The following is a 12,796-nucleotide window of genomic DNA, read 5'->3' on the forward strand; positions in this document are numbered from 1 at the left end:
CCTCTGGCTTTCAGATGGATCATTTACTACTGATCACAGAGCCATGCTTTAATGAGAAAAAAATAAAATAAAATTGCAACCTTTGCCAAATCGCGTGCGGTTTAGTTTCGATTATTTGTGCAGCCCTATTTTTTTTTACAATAAGTTTGTTAATTTGTTGAACAATGTCTTACCATTAAGGAGTATGCCACAATGTGCACAGTCGCCGCCTCATGTGACGATTGAGGACTATTGGGTTGGTTTTGGTTCTAAAGGTCCTTTCTCAGCAGCACACTCATTAGAAGCTTGCTAATAAAGGCTGCACTGCTTAGTCTTGCCCAGACCCAAAAGACCAGTGCTAATTTGACGGCACCCACAAAACCGAAGTTAAAAAACAAACAAAAGCCTAGTGATATCCAACCCATCTGCACAAGCTATCAAAGACGTATCATCATATCCCTCATCACAGTCTCGTCTAGGCAAGATCTTCCCAGAAGCCAGTGTTCACTTGAGAAAATGTCTCTCGTTGGCAGGTCTCGACATGACTTTTTAAAAAACGCAGGCGAGGGAGGAACATCCAGCTTAGAAAATTTAGCTGAGCATTTTGTTTAAAATAAAGCTTTATGCTCCACTGTCTACAGGCGTCCCAGAGCTCCTCACATGTGCCAGTTGTCACCAATTGCGGTATGAGGAAAATAAACGAGCTTTCTCCATTTCATGAACACCAGTGCTTTGTATAAAGAAAAAAAGCAACTAATCGGAAAAGCTTTTTTTTTTGCATTTTGCATTTTGCTAACACCCCATGCTTGGACAAGCTCAGAACGAAAGAATCTGCCCAAATCTCAAACAAATGTCTAGCCATTCAGTGCTTTTACAAAATGCATGCAAGGCAAAATGGTAAAACCAGTAATAAGCCTTTTTTAATCATTATTTTTGGTAATTTGAGATGGAACATGGCTCGAGATGGAACTGGTGTACTTAAAAGGCATAAAATACATGGACAGAGAACAGAAGTATATATAAACGAGTTATAAAAAGGCTTAGCCACACTGCCTTATTGAAGATGATACTGGCACACAGAGCTCAGCTTGGACACAGTCACCTCTCTATGCGACTGGGTGGCAGCCAGTCACCAAGTTCCAATACTCCTCCTTCCTGCTCTGCTGGCCTGGAGTTGTCATGCCTAGGCCCTGCCACAAAGACTCCACCTTTAGGTGAGAAAAACTCAGAGAATGCATAGAGAAGTTAAAGAAAGCAAAGCACTTTCTTTAAAGTGAAACTTTGTTGGCTCTTAAGAGAGGACACTAAGAAAGGTGTCATCTTGGAAGGTACTGACCTAATCCACGTGAGGCTACATCTGTTGCAATCAGGATACAGGCCTTCCCGTACTTAAACTCTAGAGAGAGAAAAAAGAGAAAGAGGGAGGGAAAAAAGAGGAACATTAAGAGGTCAAAGACAGTTTTACTTGATATACAAATTAACCCTTTAATTTCTAAAATTGCTGAATGTTAACAAAATAAAGAGTGTAGCATTCATTGGTGTTGTCAAAAGTACTATTACTTTGGTACCAAGCTGATACAGAATTTGTAAAATAAGAACAATGTCTATCAGCCAGTAAAAGCTCCAGACCATAAATTTAACTGGGATAGATTCTGGGTTGTAGCACTAGCTTAAGCCACATGATTAATATAATTAATATAGAATTATGATTATCCTGAAATAAGACAAAAGTCTTATGGTTTTGGAATAACCTGAGGGTGAGTAAATGACAGAATTTACATTTTTGGGCAAACTAACCCTTTAACTAATAACTTAACTAATACTGACAAGTTTGTTTGTTTCCCATGAATATTTTAAAGCTAACTGACTTTTTAAAGGGGACCTATTATGCCCCTTTTCACAAGATGTAAAATAAGTCTCTGATATCCACAGAGTGTGTATGTGAAGTTTTAGCTCAAAATACCCAACAGATCATTTTTTACAGCATGTTTAAATTGTCACTTTTTGGTGCTCAGAAAAACGCGCTGTTTTAGTGTGTGCCCTTTAAATGCAAATAAGCTGCTGCTGCACGGCACAGGGGGCGGAGCTTCATGAGCTCGCGCTCAGTCTCTCAGGACAAATTCATCTCACGGAATGATGATATCACAAACTCTCAGTAACGGTGTTCATTTCGACCCGGAGTCGGACAATAATGCCTACAGAGTCAGAGTGCTGTATGGAGATGGAACAGGTATAGTTTAGTTTAATTACGGTTATAACGTATTTGTCATCTGCTTGTATGTATCCACTATTAATAGCCTACAAGTCTGCTGTTTCGGACTAGGTCCGAATGATGATCAAAAATATACTGATGAGTTTAATAAAGTTCATTTTACATCACACAAAAGATGAAGCGTCAGTTTTACTCCAGAAAATCACCGTAAGAGCTGAGTAAACAGTATAAGAAGTGCGTAAGTACATAAACGAATTTCGGTAGAGTTGAGGGAGCATTTTCTTTGAAAACAAAATAATTCTACCTCGTCTTCAACCGCTGCCTCAGATTTCAGGAGTAAATAGAGAGAGCGATGTGGATTAATACATCCTGCCACACAACACCTACAACGCTTGGGAGACATTCGCTGTGAACTCGATCAGGGCGGGTCTATGTTAAAACGGCAGTGTCTGTCAACACTCGTGGGCGGGGCCTGTGGCTTTTGTGACGTCACTAAAGCCGCATTCTGAAAACAGGTCGTTGGGAGACACTGCTGATGATTTATGGGGATTAATAAAAAAGGAGTGAGTGGATTTTTATCACTATTGGGTGGTTGTGTACACACACTGCCAACACACATTTATGTCCAAACAGCATGCAAAAGTGAATTTTGCATAATAGGTCCCCTTTAAAATGGTTAAATCAAATAAAAAACTAAGAACAACAAAAAGAAAAATAATATAGCTGCAAGCAGCAATTTTCGAGGCCAAGCACAAACACACGATAAGTCATGCCAACATGGCTGGGAGCATCAGACCAACTGCAACAATGAGCAATTAAAGACATCTTAACATCATTTTAGGCAAAATGGCACAATTTAAGTACAATACAATAATAATTACAATCATTAGTAATTTGATTTAATGGTTTATCACTTTTGACCAATAGGTGACACTGTGACCAAATTGATGTGGTGTGGTCAGAGTGAGGTGACAATAACACACACAAAGTTCGGTGTCAATATGTCAAAGCATTGCAGCATTTGTTGCTACGTTATATGAAAACGGTTTTGTCCATCAACACGAAACCCATACATTTTTGTCGGCACAGTATGAAGATGATACGATTAAATTTTGGTGAAAATCGGACAATTAGTCTAGGAAGAGTTTGAAAAAGTAGGTTTTGAAAGAAAATCTAAATGGCGGACAGGAATGACCCAAGGAAGTGTCATTACAATAGGCTAATATAATCAAAAGTTATTAGCATTTTGGGAAATTTCATTATAATTGTACTGTCAGGGCATGGTGCCAATGTGTTTATTTCAATTTTTGTGAAAATCAGAGCGCAAAATTCAAAATGGTGCAAAATGACGTCTTGAGCCAAGGAATCAGAAGAAAAACCCTTATCACCCCCTGGTGGATAACATTAGTATTACAGCCGACATATTAGTGGAAACGTATGGTAATTTACCATTTGAAACTTAGCATATTACTTCAGAATGTCTGGATCTCTATATGTAAAATGCTTTGAGAAATTTGGACCTTGTACACGCAAGATAATCAGCATAATGGGCCAGACCTAACAAATATATTAGAACATATTTGCTAAACAATTTAATGCATTTGTTCTGATATCTTTGTCAGCATGGTGTAGAGCGGATGTATGCAAAGTTTGGTAAAAATCCAATGAACCTCTGAGTTACACTTGAGATGTACACTTGTTAGAGCTTAAAAGCAATGATTCAGAAGAGAGAAGAATTCTGATTGTACACACATGGTTGCAGAGATAGTGAATATGTAAAGTTGCTTATTATAGTGCAACTTTGTGGCCAATATTCACAAAATTCGGTACACATGATGTACAAATATGCCCAATTTCGTAATGATCGGCCATTCAAATAGGACGTTTTTGAGCTTTTGAAATATTACTTGAAGTCAAAAAGGTTGAGATCCACTGACTTAAAGAACCTTTCATTTTTTTTCTGTGCTCAGACTATCAAAAAATAGTTCTATAATGTTGGATGTTACAGGGACTAATAAATGCAAATCCATCTGCTGATCAAGTAAAAACCTTTTATTTGCTCAGGTTTTATGCATATGGTGGTGTGTTCTTTATGACAGAGAACAGCGTAGTTTATGATAATTCATCTAGTCAAGCATGATTTTTTTAAATGATTTTAGAGCAAAAAAAATTAATCTGCCATGAGTCTCCAAACAACAAGGCATGTTTCTGCATATGCTTGTTGGGTTTCAAAGTCTTTCAGGCCACATACACACTGCAAAGATTCTGGAGTGACAACAGCATTTAAATGTGGGAGTGAATCCGCTAAATCATTGTTCCGTGAGTTACTCCTGAAACTGCAATGATTGTCAGTGATAATCATAATAGCAACAGAAAGAAAACAAATGCCAAAATAGATACAGCATGTCCATTAGGCATAAGCATGCAGACTAACAGACCTGACACAGCAATATACAGCCATCAATAATTTGTATACTTGCCAATAAACTTAGCTTTAAAAAGCCTCTACATTTAGATAATAAAATAAAAAAAATGTTCTCTTATATTTTTTTGTTCGTTTTATTAGTGACTTTCACTTGACCTTTTTGGTTCCTTTATTGAAAAACCATTTGAAGGCATGCTAATGCTTAAACGTATGACTTGCATTCATAATCATTAAATTCAATTATTATCATTAATAGTTAACTTTATTTTCAAATAGTTAAATAAAATGTTAAATAGAGAGTGAGTTCCAATAATTTTTGCTATGGTATCAATTTATACTGAGAACTGTGAAATGTTACTACTTTGGGTAAAAATAAAAATAAAGTCAAAGTCCTAAATGCCCACCATTCAGAACCCAGTCTCTTTCCTGCTGATTCTTGTCTCCATGAATCCCCATGGCAGGCCAGCTGGAAGACAGAATATTCCATCATAAGATAAAGTGACTAAGGTCATCCACAAACCCTCATAACTCATGCAGTACTGTGGTCTCTTACCCATCTCTCCTCATCCTCCTGGTCAACTCATCACATCTCCTCTTTGTCTCCACAAAAATGATTGTCTTATTCTCCTTCTCACTCATTATCTCCTCCAATAGCCGCAGAAGTCTGGAGAAATAAGTAACACCAATAATATTAATACAGTTGTTTTAGTAGTTTTTTTTTTTTTTTAAATACACCCAGAATATATTACTACAGTAATATTGTACTGTAAAAAATAGTATTTAATAATAATAAATAAAATTAAGAGCTAAGCAAGCATATCAGGAAGCATCAGGCCAAATGCAAAAATGTGTATAAAGGTGTATACTTTGAAAGGCTCGTGCTGCAGAGTGGAAAATTAAGTCTACACCAGGCCTTAAAAGAGAGTGTACAGCTAGCAGATTGTTATGCAAAAGAAACCTCTTCAGGGTGATACTAGCGAGCAATGTGTCTCCGGGGTAATGCTCAAGCTGACGCTTCACTTCATAGTAGGACTGTGCAAAAATATCGATACAGCTAACTATCACGATTTATTTTTCACAATAGTGTATCTATATTCCAACCACTAATATTGATACTTTTTTAAAAATCATGTTTTAAAATGACGTTAACATTTCATCAGATCCCTCTGTGTCAAACGACCTCCTCAGTTCCTGTAGATCGCTGACTCGCTACCTACAAATCTAACAGTTGCCCGTCATATACATTCAAATGGCCAATGTCTCAGAAGTAAGCGGGAGCGAGCATGGCGGAAAATATAAGAGCGCCTCCAGCTTGCAGAGCCGACGTGTGGGTGCACTTTGGTTTTAAAATAAGTCAAGGATTAATGAATTAGATAAAACAAATGTTGTTTGTAAGCTTAGCCAGGTTACACTAAAATATTCAGCAGGGTTTTTCCTGCATAGAGAATTATGAGGCGTCAAATTTCATGCCGCCTCCGGCTCTCGACAAAACTCGGACAGTCAGTCATATAGTCAGATACATTTTTCCCACCGTGATGGTTCTGTTGCTGTTACCGCTTGTGTCCATTCTCAAACCGTATAGTGCTGCGCGGATCGCGGATAATCCGCGGGTCGGGCGGGCCAAGTAATACAAACATTCCATTCCAATTAATCGAGGGTGGATAACAGATAAATCATTATAATGTGTTGAGTTTAATAAAGACATGGAACTCTCATCACGGTAAAACGCAATGAACGTGCGTGACTCTTTTACTTTCGTTTTCAACAACGTAATTCTCTTCAGGGAAAACCAATCAAGGAAAACATATCAGGGCTTGAGTAACGCTTGCCATAGACTGTGTCCGGGACACGTGTGTTTTTTGGGGGGTTTTTTTGAAGGGAAAAGTGAGAGAGAATTGCAGGCCTACTACTTGCCCAACCGGACAAATTCCCTGATTAAAACAATTTTTAATATAAAAATAAAAAATAACTAGGGAATCACCGAAAACGTGAGGATGATTCTGTTTTATTTCATTTAATGTAAGTGGCGATTGATAGCCTATAGTTGATAATAATAGGCCTACTAATGTACTGACGGTAACAATGTTGCACTGTTGAGGCTCGCGCAGTTATTTATAACATATTATAGTTAAGAAACAATATATAGCCTACATAGGCTACACACGACCAGAGAGCTGTTTTCCTGAATGCCATCAAGATTGAAACCGAGACTGATTTCATAACAGTTCAATAAACAAATAGTTAAAATTAAGTCACATTTTACTTACAAATGACTGTTTTTGTTCTGTTTCAGCAGCGAAAATAGTTCCAAACAAAGATCACAGCAGAACCATAGCGCATCTCACAGCAACACTTGTTGCATTACTGAATGATTCAGCATTTTGAACAAATCGGTTGAGTCAAAGATTCAATTACCCATTCAACTGCCTCATTCTGAATAAATCAGCCATTTGAACAAATCGTTTGAATGAATGACTCAATGACTCGCTCATTAAGACGGTCGCCTGCCGCCTCCTACTGGCGGTTTAGTTTCATAAAGTATAATTCTTTTCAACATTCCTTATTTGTATATTCAAAAATATTTAAAATAATCTCATTTAAAACAGTTATATTTTTTCAATGTAAATTATTTAATTTGATTGGTACGGGCTAGTGTCTTATTTTAATTGAATATATTGATCAAATTTAAGAATTTGAAATGAAAGATGGAGCACATTTAATAAAATTAGGGGAAAAATGCCCTTTATAAAGGTACAAAAAATTAGTGTTTTCAAACAGTGATGTAATGAAACATTGACAATTTAAGTTTGAAGGGAGTAAAGCCTCTGTTTAGGCTATTAAGGAAATGTAATTTTGCCAAAAGAAGAACTAGCTTTTATTTTAAATAAATGTTCATTTTAAATCAGCCTACTTCAGTGTGATATGTTACCATATTATCATGCTTAACACTAAGAATTTGAATAATTGTAATGTGATGATCAGATGCAGATATCTAAATCAAAGAATATGGGCAGTTTGCGGGTGGATTATTTATTTTTTAACAGTGGATTCGGGTGACTCAAAGTGCACCAGATTAATGAATTTATCTTTAAAATGTACAAAATTTTCCTCATGCCTCATTTTTCCTGGCTCAAAATGACCTTAGACCTAAAAACCCTGTTCAGGAAACAACCAACTTGCGTTATCACTTAAGACACCACGCAGATGAAATGGCGGCACTGCAACCTCAGCTGAAATCTGTAGATTCAATGCAAACAACACTGGATAGTAACACCAACAAGATTCCGTCTACCTCAGCTCGTGCAAAGATAATGATGGTGCATTTCATTTGTAAGGATTTGTGGCCGTATAGTGTGGTTGAAAACCCCGGCTTAAGGCATATTGTGAACACTATGGATGTGCGCTATGTGATCGTGACTCGCAGATGAGTTATCAAAATATAAATTATAATTCATTATTATTATATAATTATGTATAATTGTCATTTTTCTTGTTGAGAATTTATCGCAATGATTTTAAATTCAGTTAGGTATTTGACATAACAGAATTTTTACTTGCAGAACACATTTTTATTTTATTTAATCGCAGCCACTATAGACCTTATTCACAGTAGGGCTGTCAATATGCATTCGAACATGACGTGAAATATCCGAAATCGAACTATAAATATCCGGTTTTTAAAGTGCCATGTTTTGCGCATTTTTTACAGTCTATGATTAGACGTTTACTTTTTATTTTATTGTTTGCCATCTCATCCAGTAGCGGCCGCTCTAAACGTATTGTAGCGTAGGCCCATGACCAAATCAAGCGAATAATAGCCAATAGCCCGCTTGTTTTGAAAATGGAAGACAAAGACAAGACTAAAGAGACCGCGCTGTAATTCCTGCCTATTACACACACGACCCACAGAAAAGACGCGAGTCTGTATCGAGTTCTCTTTCGGGGTTGAACAAACCATAACACACAAATTATGCCAAATGTCCGTTTTGTCGAGTGTCCTCATAAGAGCAGTCTAAAATAATTTAAATAAAGTCTTAAATGAACGTAGAGATTTGTGAGAAAATGGGACGCGTGTCAGATCTCTGTCAGCAGCGGCTGGTCTTAAAGTGTCATTAATGTTAATCAAAGAACAAAGGTAAGAGAGTAAATTACTCACTCAGACCTGGCGCCAGGAGGATTATTATACCGGTAGCCTAATCATGAATGCACTCCGCTATCTTTTAACACATGTCCGGCGAACGGCTTTTTCACGCAAAAGAAAAACTCTTCATGAAGCGCAGTGAAATTCAGCGACCATGTGGCGTTTCCTGATGGATCGAGGTTGTTCGTTAACTTCATTTTACATTTTACTCGTAGATATTCGAATACATTGCTTGATATTTGATATCTGTTCGAATTTGATTTTTCTCAAAAGTGACATCTCTGAGTCATTCTATGAAACGGGTGCCATTTCCACTTTGCAATTTTCCAAATTTTCATTAAGAACAAACTTATTTTTGAAAAACTTACACCTTTAAAGATATGTTAATCCTCCCAAAAAATATATTTTCCCACCTCAGGCACAAAATCCTTAATAATATTATCCTTTTTATTCAGGCATGGGAGTCTTTCTTGTACCACCCCGTCACGGACAATATGTATGCCATTAGAGTAGTAAAACAAGAAATATATTTTTAAAATCTAATGTTTTCCTTATAGTAAATTGTCCCTTTTTTGTAAACCATCAACCGAAAGTCTGTAATTTAATCCATTATTTTTTTTCTTAGTTTTTTAATCTTGAAATATGAATTCGACATGTCAATGGCCTCATTGTTTGTACTGAAAAAACAAATTCACTTAAAAAATACAAATAAAGTTACATTTATTTGATTAGTCCTCACAACAAGAACATCATTCAACATTAATTTATGCAAAATTGTATTTCCTTTCCCTAAAATTTTAACAAAAATGACCCCGTGACGGGGTGGTAACTGATGTCACGGAGTGGTTCACTGTGACAGGGTGGTATGGACAAAGTGTTTCTCTATATGATCTGTTGGTTTTAAACTTTATAAAACATATATAATATATTTATAATATACACATATTTATATAAACATTATAATTATATAACATAATAATTAGAGATTTAATGGAAAACTTTGGTCATGCTCTGAAAAAAAGAGCATCATATTAGTATTAGTAGACTGTCTGCTTAATATCTGCTAACAATTTATTGGTCTTTTACTTTTACAACTACTTGTCACTTTTACTAACTCGTACCCTGATCTATCAGTCTACTAACACTGTACTACAGTCTACTAATACTCAACTGAGAGTTAGTTGACATGTAGTTGAAAAATTACTTTTTTACTTTGTAAAGTAAATTGTACAGGTGAACAGTAGTGAAGTATTTTTACTTTATCAGTGTTTTTCTTTGGAAAACCTTGAGTGAGTGAGTGAAAGCGATATAGTGAGTGAGTGACATGTAGTGAGTGAGTGAGTGAGTGAAAGTGATATAGTGTGTGAGTGTGTGAGTGAGTGAGTGAGTGAGTGAGTGAGTGAGTGAGTGAGTGTGTGAGTGTGTGAGTGGGTGTGTGAGTGTGTGAGTGAGTGAGTGAGTGAGTGAGTGAGTGAGTGAGTGAGTGAGTGAGTGAGTGAAAGCGATATAGTGAGTGAGTGAGTGAGTGAAAGTGATATAGTGAGTGAGTGTGTGAGTGGGTGTGTGAGTGTGTGAGTGAGTGAGTGTGAGTGAGTGAGTGAGTGAGTGTGTGTGTGAGTGAGTGAGTGAGTGAGTGAGTGAAAGCGATTGAGTGAGTGAGTGAGTGAGTGAGTGAGTGAGTGAGTGAGTGAGTGAGTGAGTGAGTGAAAGCGATATAGTGAGTGAGTGAGTGAGTGTGTGAGTGGGTGTGTGAGTGAGTGAGTGATTGAGTGAAAGCGATATAGTGAGTGAGTGACATAGTGAGTGACGGTGAGTGAGTGAGTGAGTGAGTGAGTGAGTGAGTGAGTGAGAGCGATATAGTGAGTGAGTGACATGGTGAGTGAGTGATTGAGTGAAAGCGATATAGTGAGTGAGTGACATAGTGAGTGACGGTGAGTGAGTGAGTGAGTGTGTGAGTGAGTGAGTGAGTGAGTGAGTGAGAGCGATATAGTGAGTGAGTGACATGGTGAGTGAGTGAGTGAGTGAGTGAAAGCGATATAGTGAGTGAGTGACATGGTGAGTGAGTGAGTGAAAGCTATACAGTGAGTGAGTGACAAAGAGATGGTGAGTGAGTAAGTGAGTGAGTGAAAGCGATATAGTGAGTGAGTGACATGGTGAGTGAGTGAAAGTGATATAGTGTGAGTGAGTGACATGGTGTGTGAGTGAGTGACGGTGAGTGTGTGTGAGTGTGTGTGTGTGTGTGAGTGTGTGTGTGTGTGACTGAGTGAGTGAGTGAGTGAGTGAGTGAGTGAGTGAAAGCGATATAGTGAGTGAGTGACATGGTGAGTGAGTGAGTGAGTGAGTGAAAGCGATATAGTGAGTGGGTGACATGGTGAGTGAGTGAAAGCGATATAGTGAGTGAGTGACATGGTGAGTGAGTGAAAGCGATATAGTGAGTGAGTGACAAAGAGATGGTGAGTAATAGGTGTGTGAGTGATATAGTGAGTGAGTGAATGGAATAAAACAGGATTGAGTTAACAGTAAAACAAAATTTTGATTAGCCTATCTTAGAATCCTTGATCCTTGATCCTCGAAGCAGAACCACCCCGTCACATCCCTTACCACCATGTCACAATAAAATATGTTACGGGGTGGTATGTGACGGGGTGGTAAATTTCATCCCAAAATGGCCACAGATCTTCCATGTGGTCAAGTTCCTCACCTAGCATACATGCATTCAATCTGAAATACAATTTTCTTTGCATTAATAATGTAAAAAAAATAATAAAAATCAGTTTTCCCTCTTTATTTTGCGTGACGGGGTGGTTGATTTGAGCTTGACGGAACCTGCCTAATATGAAAAAGGAACAAATAACGAATGTAAAAGAATGTCAGTACTTGCCTGCTTTTGTTCTTGGTGGCTACAAGGTTCAAATGATGTCACTTCCACTTTGTGATGTCATTTAAATCAACAGTCCATGATTTATAGATAAAACAAGTTAGTGTGACGGGGTGGTAAGTCAAACTGAGGGACGCACACAAATCATAAAATATTTACAAAAAAAATAAGGTTTATTTTGAATAAATATATCTTATGTAAAAAGGGACACACATATAATCCTGAAAATAATAAATGTTTTATAAAAAACAATAACTTATTTGGTGATATTTTAGATGCAAATGTCATGTTGGTCAACACGGACATGTGAAATTGGCTATGTACTAGTGAAAAAAGTATTAAAAATAGTATGTTAATCTTTAAGAATAGTATTTTATCATATATCATGTTAACAAGAACACTTGAATTAATAACTTTAAGCTTTGGAAACACATTTTGGGACATTTTTGTGCCTTATGCATCTCATCAAATGTTGCGGACACAAATGGCACCCGTTTCGTAGAATGACTCCTCTAATTCACAGTAGCGCCATCTTGGATTTTTAATGGGAATGAAAGCGAGGCTGTGAGGGACAGACATGCATCTCTTCAATGGGCTGTACTGTTATTTAATGTGTTTTTGGATTGTTCTGCTCATGAAACACTGAAAAAATATCTTTCCAAGAAATTTCAGTTGAAAAAAACTCCCGACAATATAAGCTGTGGAAAATTGCAAGTAATCTAGCAGCTTTATACAGCTTTTTACAGCGGATATCATTTGAAACACGACAGGTCTATCCCTCACAGCCTCACTTTCAAACCTGTCATGGCGCTGCTCTGAATAAGGTCTATAGCACTATTAGGGATGTCAATTTTCACAAATTCCCATGACCGATCGTCGTTTCAATTAACGAACAATTAATCGATTAAGCGTTAGCCTTAATACTGCAATTTGCGTCCACTGCAGTGCCATATAGCCAACAGCATGACAGGGTCTGCAAATGCAGCTCAAAACGCTATGTTCCTCACCAAATGAATGAGGTGGGTTTTTAATATAAATAAAGGGCTAGTAGGATTGTAAAATGTTTCGATGTGATTGATCATTTAATTAAATGACTTATTTAATAATCAAATATAATGACTAATACAACGTGTCACCAACGCCGCCTCAGAAGCATGCTTG

At 37.1% G+C, this 12,796-nt stretch overlaps 1 protein-coding gene across 1 annotated transcript in view; it reads right to left on the bottom strand.

Annotated features, from left to right (window-relative positions):
* Positions 1-12,796, bottom strand: part of LOC311092562 (putative ATP-dependent RNA helicase DDX5) — a 65,661-nt gene that overhangs the window by 2,623 nt on the left and 50,242 nt on the right. The window contains exons 9-11 of the mRNA XM_084129376.1: positions 5,170-5,280; positions 5,021-5,082; positions 1,316-1,375 (exon numbers count right to left, since the gene is read on the bottom strand). Coding sequence (XP_083985502.1) covers positions 1,316-1,375; positions 5,021-5,082; positions 5,170-5,280 — 233 coding nt within the window. The remainder of the gene's footprint in view (positions 1-1,315; positions 1,376-5,020; positions 5,083-5,169; positions 5,281-12,796) is intronic.

The sequence above is a fragment of the Abramis brama genome (genome assembly GCF_963993115.1).
Source record: "Abramis brama genome assembly, chromosome: 11".
NCBI lineage: Eukaryota > Metazoa > Chordata > Actinopteri > Cypriniformes > Leuciscidae > Abramis > Abramis brama.